The sequence below is a fragment of the Athene noctua genome, chromosome Z, assembly GCF_965140245.1.
Source record: "Athene noctua chromosome Z, bAthNoc1.hap1.1, whole genome shotgun sequence".
In the NCBI taxonomy this organism is placed as follows: Eukaryota; Metazoa; Chordata; class Aves; order Strigiformes; family Strigidae; genus Athene; species Athene noctua.
Genome location: NC_134077.1, coordinates 16,328,332 through 16,351,350, shown reverse-complemented (window position 1 = coordinate 16,351,350; position 23,019 = coordinate 16,328,332). Strand labels below are relative to the sequence as shown.

At 40.5% G+C, this 23,019-nt stretch overlaps 1 protein-coding gene across 1 annotated transcript in view; it reads left to right on the top strand.

The window, feature by feature from the left end:
* The window catches only part of PLCXD3 (phosphatidylinositol specific phospholipase C X domain containing 3), an 80,233-nt gene that overhangs the window by 34,300 nt on the left and 22,914 nt on the right, over window positions 1-23,019 (top strand). Inside the window, exon 2 of the mRNA XM_074932700.1 lies at window positions 20,647-21,355. Within this exon, the coding sequence (XP_074788801.1) occupies window positions 20,647-21,355 (709 nt within the window). The remainder of the gene's footprint in view (window positions 1-20,646; window positions 21,356-23,019) is intronic.

Below are 23,019 nucleotides of genomic sequence, written 5' to 3'. Positions count from 1 at the left end.
ACTCATTTCTTGGCAACTCTTAATTGCTTGGGAAATGCTGTGGTAAGAAGTAAGACTTTTTACTCTTTGCCTGTCTGCCACAGAAGGGTTTTCAGGGTCACAGTTTTAGACTTTAAACTTCTAAATTCCATGCAGATGGACTTAAAATTCTTTTAGGGTATGACTTTCAGACTTTCAAGACCCTAGGAATACAGGGAAAATATTTTCCTCCCCTTGAAGATGTATTCATTAATAGCAGAGGTGTGTATGCTGGGATTCATCTCACCTAATTTTAGCTGCCTGAAGTGAGCTGTTTGTCTCATTTAAGGAGTGGAGAAAAAGAATAACCTCCACTGATGAATTATCCTAACATATTAGACACCTATATCTGGACAAGGTAAGTACACACCAGAAGTCTGTCTCTTTCTGTCTTACCTCTACAGGAATTTAGATGACCGTATCAGTTCAGATGAGAGGCTTAACTTTAAGCAGCTACAATTGGGTGAAGTGTTCGGGGTGATAAACATGGATCAGCTAAGGGGATGTTAATCTCTGTGATGAAATTAAATACCCAACACATTGCTGCTCCTGCAAACAGCATTTGTTCAGCTGGGGGTGATTTTAATCCTAGATTTTGTAGTTTTTCTCAAATTTTTAATTTTTGATGCTGAGGTTCAAATCCACATATACTGATATCCTGCAAATCTCTTATGTCTAAATACCACTGTACAGTTGCAGGAGTGAGATCATAAAAACATTTCTTTCCTTTGGTTTGGTTTCAAACAGGGTGACATCATCTTTATCAAACTGCTTCTATTAGTGCTTTAATTCAGCAAATGGAGATTGCTAAGTAAGGTTCCTTTTCCAGCCAAAACGTCAATCAACACTGCACGCTCTGCAGAGTACTGTACAAATTAACATTTTAACATCGCGATTGTAGTAATTATTCTGAGCATCTTTCTTCTATGACACTCACAAGAAAAGGGATGGCTTGTTGCTGAGTTCCCAGACTCTTAATTTTCTCCCTATATAAGTGTGCTCTGCCGGCATCTCTTTCTCCTCTGGCAGTGCAGTGTTTCTCCGCCACTCATACCCAGCTGGGAGCTCCCTGTCGTAGTTATTGAGCTGCCACAATAGAGGGCAGGAAGGATCCAAACAGCCTTTGTGCATGTGAACAGGTGCTTTGAATGTTCAGAGGATCTGATGAATAGACAAACATATGATTTGACTGCTAGGGAGATGATTTGATGGCAAACAAAAGGTCACACACCAGCAAAACTGTTACTGGTGGCATGAGGGTGGGGACTGCTGTTCTCACTATTCATTTTCCTCCTACACTGAAGGGCAGATTCTGTCTCCATTGCAGCTGCTTTTGCTGCACAGGATGAGCGAGCTTTTTGGGCGACATGCCTGGGTGCAACCACTAAATAGAGCATGCAGTGGACAGGGATGGTTTTCAGCACAGATTGGTTGCCATATGTCTCCTATTCCTCTTTATGGGTCATTTGTGTGTGGCACATGCACCAACTCATGCCTGGCACCTGAATTCATACTTGCCTTGTCATCCTTGAACACTTCATTTACTGTCCATAGTGCAATGCCCTTGCATGCCTCTTCGTTGATGCTTGACTGGTGAAAATCAATCGGTGCCATGAAATCTGGCTTTCTGTATGCAAATAATTGAACTATTTTGTTTCTGGAGTTCTTCAAATGAGGCTTACTTGTGGAAGAAAGAAACAATCAGTGTTTAATGTAGATTTGTACCTCTGCTCAGAGAGAGGTATGTTAGTGAAATAAGGCAAAATAGATCTTTTGCTTGGTGAATGGGTGCAATTCTGGCTTTGCTTTATTTTTTTTTTTTGACAGCTAAGCACCTGGAGTGAGACCTACCTGTGCTTAAAGTGCACTGCAGCAGATAAAGCCATTGGATTGCCAGTCTCTGCTGAGACAAAATAGCTTGCAATTCAAAAGCTTTTCTTCTCAAGGTTTTGTGCTGATTATTCCTTTTGCTTTCATTCACCTGTACAAGGTTTGCTTTTTATTCTTGCTACTTAGGAGAAAATACAGTCCACCTAACAGATACAGCAAATTTGTAAAACTCCACACTTGATAACTGAGCTGCATTAAACCTGCCTGGAACAATGCTCAGAAATCAACTGTGGATGCTGAAGAACTGTATAGTAATAAGAGCTGAACTCTAGTAACACCGACAGCTACATCACATATAATATAAAAGGTAGAAATGTTTAATTTAATTTTTAAATTCCCACCCCTTCAGTAGCAATGATACTGCATGTTGTAGTTTAAGCACTGCCAGGCTTAAAACTGTCTCACTTGGAAGAGCTTGGATGTCACTGACTCCCAGCAATAGACTCCTGCAAGTCAGAGTTTCAAAGGTCTTTGGGAGCAGAAAGAGAGAGGTATATGCTCAGAGAGTTTTTCAGAAGCACTGGAGAAGATTAGTTCCTGTGTCCTGTTGAAATGTATTGGAAAAAAACCCATTAGTCCCTGTAGCAAATGAATGATTCCTTCCTTTTTTTCCTTATTGTGTTCAATGTGGAGAGATTTTACTGCTTTTAGCTATTATTTACAAGTGGCTTTCAAAAAGCAGTACTTAATTGGAAGGCAGATATGTCATAATTCATGATGTGAAAAGAAGTCTTTTTTGTTGCATTAGTGACTTGTGTAAGATTAAAGAAACTGAGTGTTGATAAAGATGCAAAACTGCTTCATAACAAGTGCATCACAAATCTTCTAGACAGTGATTATAATGTGTGAATTAGAGCTAATTAAAGTATGTCAGTAACATAATGTACAAAATGGCTGATTGCTAGTTGCAGGAACAGATTTAGGAGCTTCCTGCAAATTTCAGTTTTTGATGAATATGTTGAGATTTCAAAACATGCCCTCTGATAAGAGGTATTTATTCTTTGTTTGTATGTCAGTGCTGTTGCTAGTAACAGAAGATTACAGGCTAGGTGTTTGTCATAGGTGAGAAATAATTTGCCATGCAATTATTTTGATACTTTCTTTTTAAAATAGTGAACATTTTCACCATATGCAAGGGTGAATGTTTTATGGTCATGAGTGCAACACAAAACTAAACTTCTGCAAAAAGGCCTCTTGTGTTGTATGTGGGATCTGTCCAATCAGTGATGATGACACTGGTGTGGGAGGGGAGGATGAAGTCTTCCTCGTATCACCATCTGGAGCACTGTGTGCCTCCACGGACAAAGTACAGGCGCTCTGGCTGCTGAACTGTCTGCCTGTCTCTGTGGTGTGTGGGCTTGCAGGGTGGAGGGTGGCAGTGCAGCAAGGCGGCTCTCGTGGGTGAGAGCGATATCCATATGGTCCGTGATGGGCATTAACAAGGATACTGTTAACTGTCTACTTGCACCAGGTACTGTCTCAACTAAAAATTGAGCAATGCTTAGTTCCTATGTAGCATTTTTTACTAGGAGACTTTTAATGGGAGTGAGTGTATTAATATCTTTAGTTTTGCAGAAATGACAATTAAGTGATGAAGAGATTTTCACCAAAGCTAAGGGCTGAATCTGTCTTCCACACCACTCTCTGGATCACAACTGTGTGTGGGGGTCCTGGAACCTATGGCTCTGTGTGCTCCACAGCTTCGGTGATGTTGTGACACGAGAGTCGCTCTGCATCCAACAGAGAGGTTCAGGTTGTGAAAAAGCTTTTTAAACAAAGTTAAAAGTTACGATCTATTCTCTATCCAACTCAATCTGCTTTTAGATAATTACAAGTGATTTGCTGGATTGGTTTTTTTTCCCAGTACAGATGTTCCTTAAGAAGTAACAAGGATTTTATTTTTTGAAAGATCTCAGTTACTCAAAATTTGTCAAATTTCTGGGTTAATATATATGTCTTTAACTGGAAGAAAAACAGAGAGAAAAAAAAGAAGACACTGACTGATAAAGACTCAGCTTTGATAGTCTCCTTGAAAAATGGCAATAGCAATATGGAACAGCTGACATTGTGTTTGGCTGTGGAGTGGGACTGTCAAACTGAGTCGCTGTCTGCCAGTGCCTTTTTATTAAAGAATTACTTAATGATTTAAACCAAAGGGTCTCCTTTCTCACAAGCCATTCACATCCTCTCACAACTGGATCAGAAATGGGCCATCTTGAGCAAGTCCTTGCAAATGTCTTGGAACGATAAATATTCAGAATGGAGTAGAGAGTGGAGGGGAAGAGGATGTTAAGGCAGTTTGATCTGTGATATTCCTGCCTGAGTAATAAGGGCAACCTCTACCCTGAAGAAAGGGGTGACACAGAAGTTTCTAAAGAATTCAAAAGTAGCATGAAAGAATTTGTGCTGGCATCATCACTGCACTGTGTCCGCTTCACCAATATCATCAGTTTTACCAGTATAACCAACTGTAGGATTATTGCAGATAACAATATTTTGACTTTTAAGCTGAGGAAGTGTCATGTTAAAGCCAAAACATGGTCAGTCTAGGTGGACTGCAGTCATTGCCATGGTGTTCAGATGAAATACGGCTTTTTTGGGGCATATTTCAAGACTGAAAACATTCCATGTTCAGATGCTTTGAAATGTCCTTAAAATACATTTACTAATTTGTAAGTTTAATATGTCAAAGTTAACTTTTGAACCACAGGGATGAAACCAGTTGAAATGAGTTAGAGGGAGGATGAGGGTAGTATCCAGTTACATGTTAGGAAATTACTATGAAATGTTGTATTTATGTAGTGTTAGCATGAAATAGCTAAACCATTGTTTTTAAAGACATGAGCATATCCACTGTAAATTAGATGTATCCTGAGCCTAGACAAATTGCAGATCAGCTGACTGTTCATTCAGTTAATCAATAGTAGTGCCTGTGCTTTTTCATTGACTTTTTAATGCTAAATAGTAAACACTAACAGCCAGATCTGCAGCAGTCTAAATTGGCCTAATAGGTCGTTAGAGCTATACTGATAAATACCAACTGGGAATCTGGTGTGGACTACAGACTGGAAATTTAGGAAATGGAATACTGCTATTTTATAACTTGTTTCATTCATTTCTTATAGTCCTCTGTATTGTATAGTGGCTTGTTTGATTGCTGTATTGACTCAAGCAGGGATACTGTTAGCAACAAATAATGCAAGAGGAACTGGATTGAAATTGGATTGCTACACACAGTGTGTTTGATGGGACTCTAGGTTGATCGATCATGCAGGGCTTTAAATTGCCTGTTCAGTGATGGTAGAAGAGCTAAGTACAAGGTAGGCATTGATAGTTTGAATCCTCGCTATTCTGTGTGCCTTTACTTGTTCCCATTATGTTTTCAAAATGAAATTATTAATGTCTTTATGTTCCTGGACCAGATGTGGCTGATGATAGACATATTTTGCTATCCTAGCTAAGACGCTTCCAACAGTGGCATTTGTAATGCTTACCTGTATTACAGTGTGGGTTTTTTTTAATTTGATCTACCAGCTAAAATAGCATCCAAGTGAGTCACTTTTCTTGCCTATTGGTTGAGATTGAAACCTTTCTTTGGGCCTCTGGTGTTTTGCTGTGTTTTCCCTTCTTTTGTAGATATGTCTTCAAGGTCAAAAATGAAACCAGTCCCTTGTGTGGCTAGGAGGATTATTCAGAGTTATAATTAAAAGCATGAAAACGTTGGAAGGGGTATTATTAAACCTCATATTCTAGGGTTTAACTTTATTCAAAAGTCAGGTATTGGGGAAGAGGAGGTGGCAGATTACCTCTGTCTGGAGGATTCTTAAACCTCTGCTGAAGTGTAGTTCCTGGCAGAAAGGGGATGCCATCTTGTCACAGCATTACTGGTCTGACAATGCTTACCTGAACCACATTGGCCTGCAAACTTATTTGCACCCAGCTTGCATAGGTTTTATTTTCAAATGGCCATGTTTGGTTGCAGAGAGGTCTCCTGTCTATCCACACCTCACAGCCAAGGAATAAAAATGCAGCTCATCTTTGCTTATGTTTTCATTTAGTAGTGACCAAATAAACAGTTTCATTTAAATTCATTCTCTAGATTCTCCTTTTCCAACTGGGTGCATCTTTCCACTGTTTTACCCTATAAAGCCTCTTGGCTCATTGTCTTCTAGTCCTGGTGTCGTCTCACTGCAAGAGGCTATTTTTCTGGCATTGATTTAGGGTTTTACAGGTGTTGTAGTTGCTTTTCTTAACTCAGCATGCAGCCAGTCACATTTTTATCTTCTGATTGTGCTCCTAGAAAGGATAGTTGACAGTGGCCACACAGGACTGTGAGAATCCATAAGAATCTGAGCAGCAAAGCATGGTGCAAGAAGGTGGTGAACGACATGAGGGCAGCATTGGCTGTGAGGAGGATGTGGTCTGACACCTGCCACGGACTCTGGGTGCCGGCAAGCTCAGAGTGTGTGGTTGCGTGATTGTTCATGATGCCTCACAGCCAACATTTTATGAAAGCCAAAACCATCTTGATCTCTCTTACCCAAAAATCTTTGAAGGAGATTATTTTCCTTGTTCTGCATTTAGATGTAAAAGTCAAATACTGATTATGTCGAGTACACAGTGAGGTCTCCTAGAAAGGTTTTCTTCCTCTGTAGTACTTTCCCAGATAGTCATGTTATAAAGCAGTGGTTGTACATAGTAAAGCAGAACTGTGCTGCATTTGCAGACGTCTGGGCTTGAGAAGGCCAGTGACACCATGGTGTGGTAACTCGGTGGAGGGGTTATGTTTATGTCCAGCTGAACGAGCCTGTGTGCTTCCTCATGGTGATGCTGCTCCAGTTGCCCATTCTTATGCACCCCGTTGAGTTATAGCAAGGCAAACTGACTGCAGGGGACCCCCTGGGCTGGAGGGAGACTCCATTTGTACGTGTGTAGCTGGTGACTTCCTAAATTCAGGCTTCAAGTACTTAGGGCTGTTTTTCTGTATTTCTGGAGCAAAACAATGCTTTGGTAAAGATGACATAGTGTTTTCCATTCACATCTCAGGGCCTGAGAGAAAATAAGTCATTATTTCCCTCTAGTGAACATGAAGTCAAACATTACAGTGTCTTTGCTTATAGTTGAGGACACCTTGCATGAGAGAGACTTCTAGAGCACCTTGTCTTGGGAGACATGTCTTGCATTCAGTGCAGTAGCTAAGGGAGTTATTTTGTTTGTAGTAGTTTGTCAGATGTGCCAGGCAATACACAAAAGTAGAACAATGTCTAATGTGAAGATCTGAGGCAACCAAAGGGTAAGGAAAGGTGTAGAGCAAGGGAAACAGTCAAAATATAACACCTTACATGCTTCCCTCTTCCTCCCCTTCCTTTGCAGTATTTTACATCCTTTTGTTATGTCTCAGCCTTGGCATGGTCTTCAGCTAAGTTTATATGGACCACTTATTAAAAGTGGTCTTTTAAATGTGTTTGTATGTGAAAGCCTTTGCAAACTGACTCAGAAAAGGGAGTATTATTTCTCCCACCCATTTTCCCAGTTTTCTCCCACAAGAATCAGATGAACTGCTCAGATTTGCCCCAGCTTTTCAAGCTCAGTGACTGAGAAAATGAAAAGGGATATAGCCTGGATTTCTTGCATGGTAATAGAAAGCTCTATCAGTATTGTCCCTAGGACAGCCCATCCTGGAGTGCTGATAAACTGGCTGTCAAGGCACTCATTAGAGTGCAGGAAGAGTCCTTATTCTCTGTGTTGCAGGTGTCCTTGCGCCAGAGTTTGATGCTTGTACAAACAATTTTAAAATCATGCCTTTTAACGTTCTTGTGGAGATCCATTTCAGGTGGCAGTGACTTCTTGTAGGTATCTTAAAAGTAACAGAGGCATTGTTCTTCCACTAGATTTGCAATGTAATATTATTTTCCCCCCTACACTTCCTGTTTTTCCTTTTCTTGGCCTTAAAATAATGGGTAAAGATGCAGAAACTGCATATGCTGTGCAAGTAATTTGTCAGCTGTAAGATCACTAGAACTGTTCAGTAGTGATGCTCAGATTTAATAGAAAATAAACTGTGGGGTTTTTTTCTTGTTTTTAAAAAAACAGAAGAGAAAGCACAATGAGGTAAGAACTATAGTGAGGCTAATCCAAGCATCAGTGCAGCCATGAATTAGGAAGGGTCTATACCATATATGCCAGAGAAAACATAGATCAAAGAAGAGGGGAGAGGCAAGAAATGGGAGAAATGCAAATTCAAGCATCTAAAACATTCTGTGTTGCTGAAGTGGCAAGAGAGGTATCTGTGTAATCAGAAGCAATTATTTCAAGGGAAATTTATCTTGTTACTAAGAGTATTAAAAGATGTTTTCCGTGAAGAGAAATCAGACAAATTCTGCTTCTTGTGCTTTTATTTGTCTGATTTGATCCTATTTTAGAGTGTAAATATTGAGTTACTTGTGGCTATACATAATAAGTAGTGCTGTATGTGTGCACAGAGAGCAAAAGATACAAACAGATCAATGGCCTGCTCTCTTTTTTATAAGCCTTCTCAGTTGCATGCTGCCCTTCAAGGCTGTCCTGTCAATAGTAGCATTAGGGTTATAGCAAGAATTATGATCAGAAGGCACTCACTGTGGGGAGATGCCATTTTACATGCTCAGCAGAGCTGCCTGTGGTCATCACAGTTTCTCACTAGTCTATTGGCTCACAATTCAAGTGCTGCTGATTGCCCAGGAAATCAGACTTGGGTGTGGATGACATACTCTGCCAGACTAAGCTGGTGCTGGAATAAAATAAATCCCAAACTATTCCTGGCACATTCATTTTGTGCTTAGAATCAGATAAACCTTGTGCTATTTTTTCGTCCCTGAACTGTTCACATTCTTGTACATTAGTCCATGAATTAAGAAAAATAGTTAATAGTATTTCTGAGACTAGCGTTTAACTAAAATGTTGGGTCTGATGGAGATCTTTGATGCATCTGAACATGCAGCAGTGAACTTGCAGAGCATAAAGAAAAAATAGCATTGTAGATTTGTTTGCAGTGTTCCCAAAAAAGCAAAAACTTATAAGTATTGTAATTTGTGGTGTGCTGGTGATAGACAGTAGCTACAGCTCTACATCCAAGTATTTTTTTTCCAAGCGATTAGACAGCTAATTTGGCTTCAGATTATAGTTGTCCATAAAATACAAGATTGTATGTGATGCTTATTAATGTGATATAGAATATTCTATTCAATCTTCATATATGCAGTCAAATTCATAAATGAGAAGGCTGTGGCAGTCTGCCTATCACAGCACTTGACCTGCATCATGCAAGCTGTAGTGTTGTTGTCTAGACTGCTGTTGAAGTTGTAACTTTTGATGATCTTAAACCGTATGTTTTAGGTGTTTGGTCAATCCTGATACAGACATTCTTTTGAAAAATTGGTAGTTGCTCTTTCTGGGTCAAAAATAAGAGCTAATTTACTAATTTTTGTAGGTTTGAGTTGAAGTTCTTGTTCCACAGATTGTACTGGTTTTATCCTGATAGGTGAAGGGAGCTGCCTTCTATTAAAGAATCTGTGCTATGTGGTTACAGTTTCACTTGACTGAACAAATATAACTTTATTAGTGGCTTTTTATAGGGCAGGTTTTAAAAGTTTTAAGGCTGTTGCACCTTCAAAAATTTTTCGGTGCAGTGTGCAAACATGTAACAGGTTTGGGTTTTTTTACATTTGGTATACACACAGGCGATATTATTGTCTTTCTCCTCCACCTTTTCTTCTGTCTATAGCTGAGGTTTAGATCACATTTTGAAAAAATAGTGGGGAAGTCACACCGCCTAATTCATTCAGTCCTCAACATGATCATTTCCACTAATACATCTATAATGCAGAAATGTTCTCCACACTGTTTGTGTTTAGATGTCTGCCGGAAATCTGGTGGCCTGACTTGCGCTTGGGAGAGCACAAGGGGCCGATGGGGAGAGGTTGTGAGCAGTGCTGCTGCCCAGAGCTGGCCCTGCTGCTACTGTGTTGTTGGGTGAGGTGTCTCCACTGAGCTGATTAAACGTGACAATTAGCATGCTCCACTCTGTGCCATGGCTTGATTTTACAGCCCTTTTTCAGGTTTCCAGTGGTGTTAATCTTACGTTTGTCTGAGTAAGGACTGGCTTGTTTAGAACCTGTATTTGATGAAACTAATAATTGGTTTAATGGTGAGCTTTTAGAGTGATCTGGGGCTCTTGGAAAGCCCCTGCCATTTGCATACTGCCCCACCGTGCTGTCTTCTGTATACTATTTTTCTGCAAGGAAATCTGTCTGGAGGTGGTTTGACTGGGAAGAGATAGGAGGTTATCTACAGTTAGCAGTGTCTCAGAAAACATTATAACACCTCCTCCTACACAAATAATTACGGACAGTAAAGAAGTTACTGAATGAGAGGGGAAACATGCTCTTAGGAGGGCAGCATGTGCTAATTTTCTGTTGAAGAGTAGTTTCTTTAGAATTGGCCTTGTGATGTCCATAGTTGTGAACATGCTCACGCTGCTTGGAGAGCTAGAAATACAATTACAGTTTGTTTTTTCTTACTTCTTTACTTTTCAACAGAGTATTGAGAATTTGAAATGTGGAATAATGTAGTGTTCTAAGAGCAACGGGAGTTGGTCTTCGCATTTGCAGGAGGAAGCTATAAAGAGACTGAATGTGGGTCCTTTTATGAACAGTAAATATATTGTGTCCATAAATGGAATAATGAGTAACCTAATCAGATTTTTAGCCAAGCTTGCCTGTTATACGGTGATCATTGTCAGTTATCTTGTGCCCTAAAGCCAAGTAGATCCTTCCCCACCTTCCAACATGTTTGATTTCGGAAGTGAGTTCCTTAGAGGAAGGAAGCAGTGCTTAGGTGAGGCACTGATCTTGGCCCAGTCTTCCCCAGTGCAGGCACTGCCGTAGTCCACCACCTATCTCTTAAAAAACAACTTAAAATGGTAACAGCAGTTCATCATGGTCATGGAGATAACTGTCAATGTCAACAGTTGTAGGCCCTCCCTTGGAGCCAGATGTAGCCATGTTCAAAAGCACAAAACAAAGTGATCCCCAGGAGTATTTCATAGGTGATAAGAAGATGTCAGAGGAACAGGAGTAAGTAGTTCCTTAAAATTCTTCCTTGTGTGTGAAAATTTTGTTTATAGGGAGAACAAAAACATATAGTCATTCTAGGTCTGAAAGTTGATCAATAGATATGGGATGCCATTTCCAGATTGATGGACTACCAGTTCTTCTTTCTTCCTAGCTAAGAAGCTGGTTCAGACAGGTCTTTTTGATCAGTCTTCAATGGATTGTTATAATCTGTGCAAACATTTTTTCTTTCACTTCTCTTTGGACTCAGGAGAAGGGGGGAGGTGGACCACATGACCTCCAGAGGTCTCTTCCAAACTCAACTATTCTGTGATTATCTGAAGAATAAACTCTCTGTTCTGTATTACATTGATCAAAGAGCAGTTGCTTTGTGCTGGGTTTTGAATGTTTTGTACTTTGCCATGTGCAGCTCTAGGCTGTGTCCATTGATCCAGTAGTTGGTGTGTCTGTTGTAGTTGTGCTGTGACATTCCATTCAAATTAAGGTGCTCCAGCTGAGGTGTGTTGTTTGAGAAATGCAGAGTTCCTGTGGCAGAAGTAGTATTATGCAGATGTTTTGGTTGAGAAATGCAGACCACCTATGGCAGAAGTCATATTAGAAACCATGTCTGGCAGAGGTTGACAAAATATGACTTTGAAGTGGGTTTTAATACAGAGTAGTTCTGCTCACCCTTGCAGACAAACCTATCTGGTTTCTCATATTGTCCCTTTGCCACGTAACTCTGCCTGCAATAACATTCCTGACAAGGCAGCACAGTGCAGACTCCTGATGCAATGTCCCTAGGCGCAGGACCAAGGTCTGAGTTATGGTTATGTGCAGTTCCGATAGCTGGTCCAGGACTCACCTGGTGGTAAAGGGAAAATGCATCTTTGTCTCCTGCAGGAGAAGGGTGGGGCTGGAGGAGGAGGCTACCAGTTCTGGGAAGTAACACGGCAGGAAGGAAGCAAATATTTCCTTTCCTTTTCCCACATTATCACCGAGGTCTTCGAGGAGATACAAGCAGAGGAGGAGAAGAGTTTGTTGGAGGCAATAGGCTTGGTAGAGAGGACGTGGGCAGACAGGGGAGTCCATATATGATGGGGAAATTGCAGAGGTGCTGTATCTGCAGAAGCATCTAAATTCTTGTGAAGTTAATAGTAATGTAACAAATGTTTCTTTAACAGCTTCATTTTCTCTCATTCCTGTTACCATTTTTGCTTACATTCTCAAACATGACCAGAATACATTTTCTCTTTTGTCACTGACTGACTCTTACTGCCCCCTGATATTTGACTACTTCAGTTTATCTGGTGTTAATGTAGCACCAAAGCAATTTGGAATTCTATTCTTCTGAAAGAAGCTAAAGCAAAATGGGGGTCTTTCAGACATTGGGGCAGACATTCATGCACATAATTAAAATCATTCAAACAGTTAAGTGTGCTTGGAATTGGGCTCTGGATTCGTATTTTGTCGGTAATCTCCCATTGAAAACCAAGGTTAATTCATCCCCAGTGGTTATAGTTTGAAAGTTTTACTTAATAGGTTAAAACTGTTGACTTTGGAAGACTTAACTGTCTGGATATAAAGTTGTTTGTGCTGTATGACTTGGAAAAAGATTTGATTTTAAAAGTGGAATGATTTGTTTTCATGTTACCTCACAGACATTTAAAGTTTGTTTAATGCGTTTCTTTTAAAAAAGTCTTAGTTTTGGTTTATGTCTCTTTTTTCAATAGAAACTTCAGAGCTTTATATAGAGAAAGTGAAATAGCTCTTCTGTTTTCACCGCTTGAGGGGGTGATTCAGTTTGATTACAGTGATGTATGGACTAGCTCACCACCTACAAAATGCAGGCTTATAAAATATTTTTTCCTTACTTTTTGATCAGACAATTCACTTGAAAAAACCCCCAGATATTCTTACATATTAAAAAATATTCCTCTCATGTAAAGAAAGGTGCAACTTTAAATTTTTAATTAAAATCCTAATTCCCATGCTGAGACCAAGCTACAAGTGTATGTGGTTGATTGTAGGCCTGGACTCTGGGAAGAGCACCCACTGCTCTGGCTTTTCATTGAGAAGGTTTTCTGGGCCTTCAGAAAGCCAAAAGGTAGGCACGATCCTGCTGGTGCTGCAGGCAACCTTGCCTGAAAACCTTGACTAATTTATGGCCAGTGCAGGAACTCGCAGGTGGAGTGCTGCAGAAATCCCAGGTGACTGTTGGAGGTTGAGATGGGGGAGCAGGACTGTGGATGACCTTCCTTGCGCCCTTAGTTAACTGTGGCAGTTCGGCAGGTTGTAACCATGGGATTTGCGTGGGTGAGACCTTGGAGGTGGCCAGCTCAGTCTCTGCAGGCTTCTTAATTCAGACACAGAACAAAACAAAAATTTGGGGGATTGCAGGGAGAAAGTTGATCTCTCTGCAGAGAGTCAGTTTATTCTTCCCAGTTCCTCTTCACCAGATCTAAGTTGACTTGCATGGGGCTGTCTGTGTATCTTTACCTGGTTTACCTAGGAACAGCTGCATGGTGCTTGGAAAACCTAGTTGTTTCTCGTAGGGTTTTAGCAGAGTTTATGAGCCTTGAAAGAGATTTTTAGGTAGCAGAGTGTTGTCTGCACACATTATTACATCATAACTTAATGTGATCAGATACATAGCCAGTGGGCCTGTGTAGACAAGAATGGGTCATCCACATACTCTTGTTCTGACTCGTTCATTATCTGGATTTTTGCATTACCCGAGGTACTGTCTGCCTCTCTTCCGATGCCTTCGGATTGTGGAGTGCTGAGTGTGTATAGGGCTAAGCACTGTGACCTTCGGTTGATGTCAGGGATGCACAACTCCTGACAAACACTGGCTTCAAGAACAGCTGATAACCGAGGCAGTTACCTGTGGGGAAGCTGAGACACTGCACAATCTATAATCTCTTTTTTTACCGTTTGTTTTTGTTTTGCTCTCCTAGGTAACCTTTTTATTAGACAAATCTTGTATCACCCAAGCAGTTTGAATGCTAAAAGTAACTGAACTGTGAAGGCTGAATTGCATTGCTCTTGGCAGCACCTTTTGACTTCCTGAGATGTGCTGTGACTTTGATGGAGAGAACAGTGCTCAGCCATCTTAAAAAGAAGCTGAAACACAATATTAAGGTGTACTAGCTCTAGTGTTCATGACTAGGCTTTGTTATTCCTTGAAATTGCAGTGTGGCTAGCTAAACATTCGTAGGGCTTTTCCCATGTTTGATTGTTTTTTAAGGCCAAACAGGACAGTGTCAACAGACCAAATGAGATTCAAAGAACATCTGCATTGGTCTCCTTTGTACCAGAGGTCATGGAATTTGTCCTTGCTGTTCTCTACAACATCCAAGAAGCATGTTGTGATCTGCTGTCAGTCACTGTAAAGCTCTCCCTGTCAAGGATGTTTTTGAAAAAGTTAGGCTGCATCACATGACCGTTCAGCAATACTCACCAAGGGATGTAATCTCCTAAATACAGGAAGATAACAGCAGGAAAGCTTTTAATGCCACCCAGAGCAGTACTAAAACATTCAAATTCCAACAGCTGTTGGATAACTCCCAACACAGAGACAAGAGGAGCTTGAGATCTGTGGGAGAAGGGGAAGAGAGTAAAACATGTCAAAAACTCTGCAACTTTGCTTCTATCTGTTTGTGTTTTTTCTGTGACTTGTCAGTCTTCAGGGTGTGATTGCTGCTGTCAGGAGCATGTTGGGAAGCGCCCTTCAATTCGATAACTCTATTTTAGGTGCTGTTTGGTATGAGGGATGGCCAGAGCTGACAGTGAGGCAAGGGGAGGGCAGAGCAAAACTCAGCTACACTTGCTGGCCTTATGAATGATATGTTAAAGCTTAGCCACCAAAAATAGTAGCTTCTCTGTGCCTCTGTGTAAATCTCTGTGGGACTGAAGAAATTATTATGAACTGAAACACACTCTCCCTGAGGGACTTTTTACAGCACTGAGCCCAATTATTTTTTAAATGGGGGGTTTAGCCCTCCAGGGAAGCCATAAGTATGTCCATAGCTGAGCTATAGTGGGTGATATATTCCTGATTGTCCTCTTACGGGAATTCGGTAAAGAAAACAGGAGACTGTTCTCCATAGTGAATGTACTAGTAGCTGTTTTCTTTCAATCTGATACTGCACATTTTACTTTTGAATGTCTAAATAGTATTTGGCCACATCTAAGTTCATGAAAATTTTAACATCTTGGTGATTGAAACTGACCACTTTTGGTTTTTGGATCATGGCTGGTGCAGACATTTTAAGTGTCTCTTGATAATTGCTTCTAATGTTGAGAGAGAAGGACTGAATTTTGGTTTATCTTAGGAGAGGGGAGAATAAGCAGACACAGAATAATTCATGTTGGAAAGTAGCTCCAGAAGTCATTGGGTCCATCCCCTGCTCAAGGCAGAGCTAACTCCAAGTTAGATGAGGCTGTTGAGCCAAGAGTTGAGAATCAGGGATACAGAGTCCAGCCCTGCTGGGCTCCTGGTCCAGGGCTTAACTGGTCTTCTGGAGAAGCTGTTTTTTCCTTATGTCCAAATGAACAAGGCTTTTTCTGCAGAGCTGCTTTCTAGTCAGTTGGTTCCCAGCTATGCTACTGAATGGGGTTGTTTGTCCTCGGTCTATCTTGCCTTTGAATTTCTTAAGGTTCCTGTCATCCTGCTTCTCTGCTGTGCTGAAGTTTCTCTGAATACCAGCTTCCCTCTCCAGAGCATTAACCACTTCCCCCAACTTCGTTTCACCTGCAAATTTGCCGAGTGCTTCCCATCACGTTGTCTCTGTCACTGATGATGTTAAACAGAATTGGCTTGTAATCAGAGTTGGGCTTTGAACCTTTAGCCACAACCTTTGGAGCCTGATGGTTCAGGCAGTTTTTCATGTACCTTACAGTCCACTTGTCTAGTTGTTGTCTTCACAGTTAGACTACAAGCATATTAAGAGAGACTGTGTTAAAAGCCTTGCTGGAGTAAATGGAAAATTTTGTTTTCCGCAAAGCAAGTAATTTCCATCCTAGAAGGCAATCAAGTTGGTTAGTCATGATTTGCTCTTCCAAAATCCATGGTAGCTGTTCCCAGTCACCTTTTTACTTCTCATGAACTAGAAATAGTTTCCATGAGGACTTGCTCTGTGTTCTTCAACAGAACTGAAATGAATCTGACAGACTGTTATTCCCTGGACTGTCCTGCTTTCCTGTGTTGAAGATTAATGTAATGTTTGCCTCTTCCAGTCAACGTGACCTGTCAAAGGTGAGAGAAGTCAGCCTACAGTGATCTTGGCCTGCTCCTTCTGCATGTTCAGATGAATCCTGTCTTGTCCCATCTACTTATACATGTTTAATCTGTGTAAGTAGTCCTTGATTTACTCACCTGTTACTAATGAAAAGCAGTCTGAAAAAGAAAGTACTAGGCAGAGAGACATGGGATGCTTGAGAGCAGAACTTGCCAGTGAAGACTAAGGCAAGGAAGATAACCAGGTACTTCAGTCCTGTATTATGAGGTCTCGTGCTCTGTCAAGAAGTGGGACAGCATTCTCCTTATTCCCTTTTGCTGCTGACCTATCTGCAGGAGCTGTGTTGCCTTTCCCATCCCTTGCAGGTTTCCCATCCTTTGCAGGAACTCCAGCTAAACTGTGCCCTTCCTAACTCCCGCCCTGCATGCTTCCTCTGTTGCTCCCAGATGGCCTATCCCTGCTTACACCTTCTGTACATGGCGTTTCAAGTTTGAGCTCACTCAGAAGTTATGCATGCAGCCAAATTTGCTTCCTGCTGTACCTCCTTGTTTTCTTGCACACTGATCGTATGCTTTAGAGAGATTGTCTTTTAAGTTAAAGCGTTTTTCCTGAGTCCTTTGGCATTTAAGGTAATTCTCCCACAGGGTACCATGTGCCAATTTCCTGAACAAGCTAAGACTGCTGCTCTGAAATCCAGGATCTATAGTCTGCTATTTGCCTTTCTCACTTTTCTCATGTTCCTGTATCACCTCATAGTCACTCTGGTTAAGGCTACCATCAGCCTTCATGTTCTTAGCCATTTCTTTCTTAATTTGTACCATGTCCAGCGGGGTCCTTGTCTATGTAAAGGAGTGCCTGCAGAAAAAAAGTCTTTGATGCTTTCCAGATTGCCTGTGCCCTGCTCTTCCAGCAAATGTCTTAAAGTTCCCCAAGAAAACAAGCCCTGTAATTATGAGGTGTCTTCCAGTTGTTTAAAGAAAGCTTTGTCTGCTTTCCCCTTTTTGACTGGGCAGTCAGTAGCATATGCATATCATGTTTACCCCTTCTTTGCCACACCCCTGATTGTGATCCACGAGCCTTCATCCTTGATTCCTTGGATCAAGGATTTCTTGATTCCTTGAAATAGTGGGAAAACTGTGCAATATTTTTAAAAAGTGCTAGACACTTAGTAAACTGGTCAGAAAACATGTTTGCACACAAGAGGAATGTCAGATTTGTCCTCCTCCCTGTGTGGCTTGCGATGAATATTTCCCCTCTTTTTGCTACCCTGTGTCTCAGACTGTGAAGTCTCTGTGTGTAGAGATTGTCCCATACATCAGGTCAGTGTGTCCCCTGCCCTACTGTAAAAAAGATAGCTGACATGCAGGCACCACTACCTTCCAAAGATTGAAGGCATAACTTCATTAGTATTTCTGAATGTACCCTGCGTCCTGTCTTCATGGGAGCTGATATTTAGTGATACAGAGCATTTGCAAGTCAGTTTCCCAATGTCAAAGTAATATGGGAATATCCCCATGCACCAAAACAAGGTTGGAAGGAAACCTGGTTGTTAAAAACAAGTGTATGTTTGTTCAGGATTCTCTCATTACCAGGAACATAGTGATTTTCCATGACAGTGGAAAAGATCATACTCTAATTGGCTCTGCCAAGTGCAAGGATTTTGAATTTCTGTGAGTTACGTAAGTAAGCTGGTTAGGACAACAGGGCAGGATGAAGGCGAAAGGAAATAAATGTAGATAAGTGCATGATGAAAATAAATATTTAAATGACCTATTCAAATTACTTATACATGTGGAAAGACAAAACATTTGCTGATTTTTTTTCAATCAGAAGGAATCTTTACATACTCTTGAACAGCTGACAAATCAAATTAAGTCAAACCTTGTTTTCTTTTTGTAGTATTTGATGGGGCTGCCTTGTTTGGGTTAGAAAACATGAAGATTCTCAGTGCACTGTGCACTCTTCTCTCTACCTTCCATGTTGCAATCCCCATTTTTAGGCTCAAAATGTGCACGAAAACCTTAATCGGGAAAAATCAGGAAAAAATATTTTTCTAAACTATCCTGCTTCTAACATTCAGTTGTTTCTAGCTGTTGTGTGTGTCCCGTGTCGTGTGTCGTTCCCCCCCCCCCCCAGTCTCTTCTTTGTTTTGCATTACCAGTCGCTAAATGCTACCTGCTGATAAGTTGTTCACCTTGATGTTCTGTTCTAAGAACTGTGCTTCCTCTCTCAAGTATTTTTGAGTAGTGTTTGGCACTATGTTTCATTTTGGCCATGGTGGTCAAGTTTGGCTACCTCTTCTGCAACTTCAGGTTGCCAGTGGCTGTAGAGCAGACAATAAAGAACAAGTGATTTAATTAATCTTAATACCATTTTGAGCCTACTGCTGCAATCAGTTAATCATGTTTATACATGTACTTACTATGACATAAAATCCTGCTGAAATAACAGGGACTTCAGTGGACAAAGTGAGTGTTTGCTAAGATCAGTAGCAATGCCTTGTTTTAAACAAGATTGGATTTACTTTGATTTCTAGATTAGTGCTGGTTACAATGAGCAGAACATTTAATATATCTCATTGATTTTCCCTTTAATACTGTTGAAACACAAATCACTGCTCCAATCATTTGTTTTACCATTAAAATTCTGTATGCAGATCTGGTCCCCTGGGATATCAGTGTGTAACCAGATACTCTATGATCTAATCAGGTTCTGCAAGGAATATGCTATTGCTTCAGCACTTAGCACTAGAAAGCTTCATCAAAATGGAAAATTTATCTAATATTTGAAGTAAAATGCAGTTCAAAGAGACAACCATGAAAAGCAGGTGTGTACAAAATTTTAAGACATTTTTCAGATTAAACAAAGCCAAATCCAAGCCAGAATCTAAGATGATTTGTCGTGACTCCATTTATTGTTAAAGAAGAGAATATTATAGCTGTCACTTCAGTTTATAGGGTTTGTTCCAGTTCACTTAAAATAGCATCACCATCAGAAATGACTGACTAGCAGGATTTCAGTAATGTGATATTTACTTGCCACAGTATGCATGCTTTGGAAAGTAATTTTGAAGAGCACCTACAAAAATGTCAGTAGCAGGCAAGGCTTGTGTTCTGAATGCATTTTGATGCTAGGATTTGGATCTCTGAGGAATCCAGTCCCTCAGAGTGGATCCCTGAGTGCTACAGTCCATTTCAGAAATACAATGCTTGCTGATCTTGAAGGAGTTTTGGAAGCAGTGTGACATAGGTTGAGAAGGAGACCCACTTGCCACAGTGAGTCCGACCAGAAGCATCCCCTCCTGCTGGGACAGCAGGAGTGCAGCTCTGCCTGCAGCCAGACAGAATTTCTCTATAAACTGTCAGATTTCACCACTAGGTATTCAGAAGGTTAGTGGTTGACAAGGGTGATGAGCATCTCCTAGGGTCAGCTCATCTCACCATAAAGCAAGACAAAGACACTTACAGAGGAATGATCATGTGTTTGCAGATGTCCTTAGCTTTATCAGCTACTTTCATGTAAATGTCTAGATACTGAGCAAAATAAGTTGTGGTTTTGTTTGGTTTTTTTTTGGTGTTTTTTTTTTTTGTTTGTTTGTTTTGTTTTGTTTTTTTTTTAAATGGATGTACCTTGAGACAGAATTTTGCATAGCTCGTGTTTTACATATTTGTATTCAACTTTGTTATGTTGTGGAAAATGGTAACTTCTGTATATAAGAATGTTAAGTAATACATCTCATTCTTGTCAAGAGAATGCAGTGGAGTTTCTGTATTTTATCAGTGGAATGCAATGTTATCCTTGGCTCTATTTGTTGTACTTCAGTAGCAAAGGAAAGCAAAGAATTTTAGAGGTAAATTTAAGACGGAAAACAGCATTCAGTCACCTTGTTGGTGACCAGATGAGAGTTGAAATAAGGAAAAGGTCAGAAAGATTACATGTCATTGGTATTTTTCAACTCGTATTTTAGTTGGCTATAAAGGTGTGCATGTTTTTTTCTTTGGTTCTGCGAGCTAGACAGTGTACCATTCAGTGTGCAGGGTCAGACTCTCCTTGTTGGCTCTAGGGATTTATTTTGTGACTGGCTTTGCTGGAGTTACACCAGGATTGCTCTGACGTTCAGAGCCCACTGACTTCAGTGAGCTTAAAGGCATAAGTAAAATCTAGAAGAGAGTGAGGGAATGCCCAGACAAACAGTGAAACAGGCCCTACATTTCCTTTAAGTTCTTGCAAGCTGCTGGTGGGGTAAATGCTGCGAGACAAATGTAATTTATTGAGAAAAAGGACAGGTGAGGAGTCCACTGGTGAGAGTTGATACGGCCAGAGAATTATGTTTATTAATAAAGAATCACTAATGACTTTTAACAGATTAATACAATGTTGATTGTTCTCCTCTGTTGTGTTTTTAGGCTCTCATGACTCATTTAGCTTCTACATCGATGAAGCCTCTCCAGTTGGGCCTGAACAGCCAGAGACGGTCCAGAATTTTGTGTCTGTTTTTGGGACTGTGGCTAAAAAGCTGATGAGGAAGTGGTTGGCTACACAAACCATGAACTTCACTAGCCAGCTGGGGGCAGGTATACGGTATTTTGATCTAAGAATTTCCACCAAGCCTAGAGACCCAGACAATGAACTGTACTTTGCTCATGGTTTATTCAGTGCCAAAGTCAAGGAGGGTCTGGAAGAGATCAATGCGTTTCTCAGTGACCACCCAAAAGAAGTGGTCTTCTTGGACTTCAATCACTTCTACGGGATGCAGAAATACCATCATGAAAAGCTTGTCCAAATGCTCAAAGACACGTATGGAAACAAAATGTGTCCTGCTATATTCGCCCATGAAGTCAGCCTCCAGTACCTGTGGGAAAAGGAACACCAAGTGCTGGTTTTCTACCACAGTCCAGTGGCTCTTGAGGTACCCTTTCTTTGGCCAGGCCAGATGATGCCAGCTCCCTGGGCAAACACCACAGATCCGGAAAAACTGATTCAATTCCTCCAGGCATCAATCACCGAAAGAAGAAAGAAGGGCTCATTTTTTATATCTCAAGTAGTGCTGACGCCAAAGGCTAGTACAGTGGTGAAAGGGGTTGCTAGTGGTCTCAGAGAAACGATCACAGAAAGGTAAGTTTCTGGCAGGTAATGTGCTGACTGTGATGAATGTGTGTGTTGGAAATGCTGCTTTTCTAATTCCTTTTAAAGAAACGCCAGGAGATGTCTTTATGCATGCTACTGTGGGTTAGTCAGAACCTGGGCATCATCCTAAAATATTTAAAGAGAAAAACACATTGAAGGACAAGCTTTTGTATCTTGAAAGAAAATCTGGTGCCAAAGCCAAGTGGGATCTTATGGGATTGGCTTGGCCTTTTTTTTCTTTGCAAAAAGGTTTTTCCATTTGTTTTATTTTTCAAATATTGTTTCTTACCACATACACTGAACATCTTGCCTTTGATTTCCTTACTGGATGTGGACAAATCTATCTGAATGATCTAGATCATTTATGTTTCATTTTGGCTCATCAGCAAAGCCTACAGAATTTGCATCGTTAACTACCTTTACACACCTTAAAGAGGAATGTCTTTTCTTTCTGCATACCATTACACATTCTATCAAAAATATCAGGAGATCATTAGAGAGAATTTGCCTCCTAACAGGCCTTCATTTATCATACAGGAAAGAGACTGCAGACCATTGTAGAGGTTCTGTACATGGAATACTGTGTTGACAGGCCATTAGTTGCTACATTACAAAAAAAGCCATCTGTGCAATATATACATTATTTATACCATTCTGACTTTGATAAATCACAGCCAGTTTTCAGCTTAAAGGCATGTATATATGACTGTGTTCTTGACAACTTGATAGGAAACCTAAAATTTAATGCCAAGACAAAAGAGCTACTTTTTTTTCCCCTTAAAAATGGAAGGGTTGCAGAGTGTAAAGAATTTATAATGGGGGTCATTGGCCTCCTAAGGTTCTGCTCTCTGCATGGATGTGCCTGTGCCAGGAAGGTCTACTGGGAACGCTGTCCCCTTCTATGAGATGAATGATGCAGTGCCTGTGACACTACAACCTGCGAGGAAAACATGCCTCATTTTTGGGAAAGGTTGAGCCGTTATGGCAACTTTTCCAAGTGACTGTTAAATTGAAAAAAACAGGGGAAAACTTTACCTGAAATGGTAAAACACTGACATAGAAGGTTTTATAAGCAGTGGAATATGATTCAGAAGTGCTTGTACAACTGCACTTGCAGCTGTTTGTATATCCTCCACATATGTTTTTATAGGCTCCATTGGACTGAGGATTTCCATTTCTGCTGAGTCTGAAGGGCACTGCTCTGTGCTGAAATCTTACTTTGTTGATGGATTTTACTGCTAAACACTCACCTTGGTGTTCAGGGATATTTTTTTTTTACTGGTAAACATCCTTCTGAGTGTTCTTTAGAACATTAAATAACACAATCAAGAAACTACCAGGTTCTTCTTAAAACCTGCTGCATCAATAGAATAGCCATTAAAAAACCTTTTCTTCTTCTCTGGCTCAAAATGTGCTTCCTTGAAGCTGTTTGGAAAAATAAAAACTTCAAATGGATCCTGGATATGTTTGGCTGAGCTCTGAAAAACTTGAGCCTTTGAACTCTTAGTACACCTTTCTCTACAGCAAAGTTTGAGATAACTAACTTGAAATGTCAGTAAATAATTGGGCAGGAATACCTGGAAATGTTGTTTCTTTAAATTACAACTGAGATTTTTCACGAGTCACAAGGGTGTAATCACAGCTGCTGCATT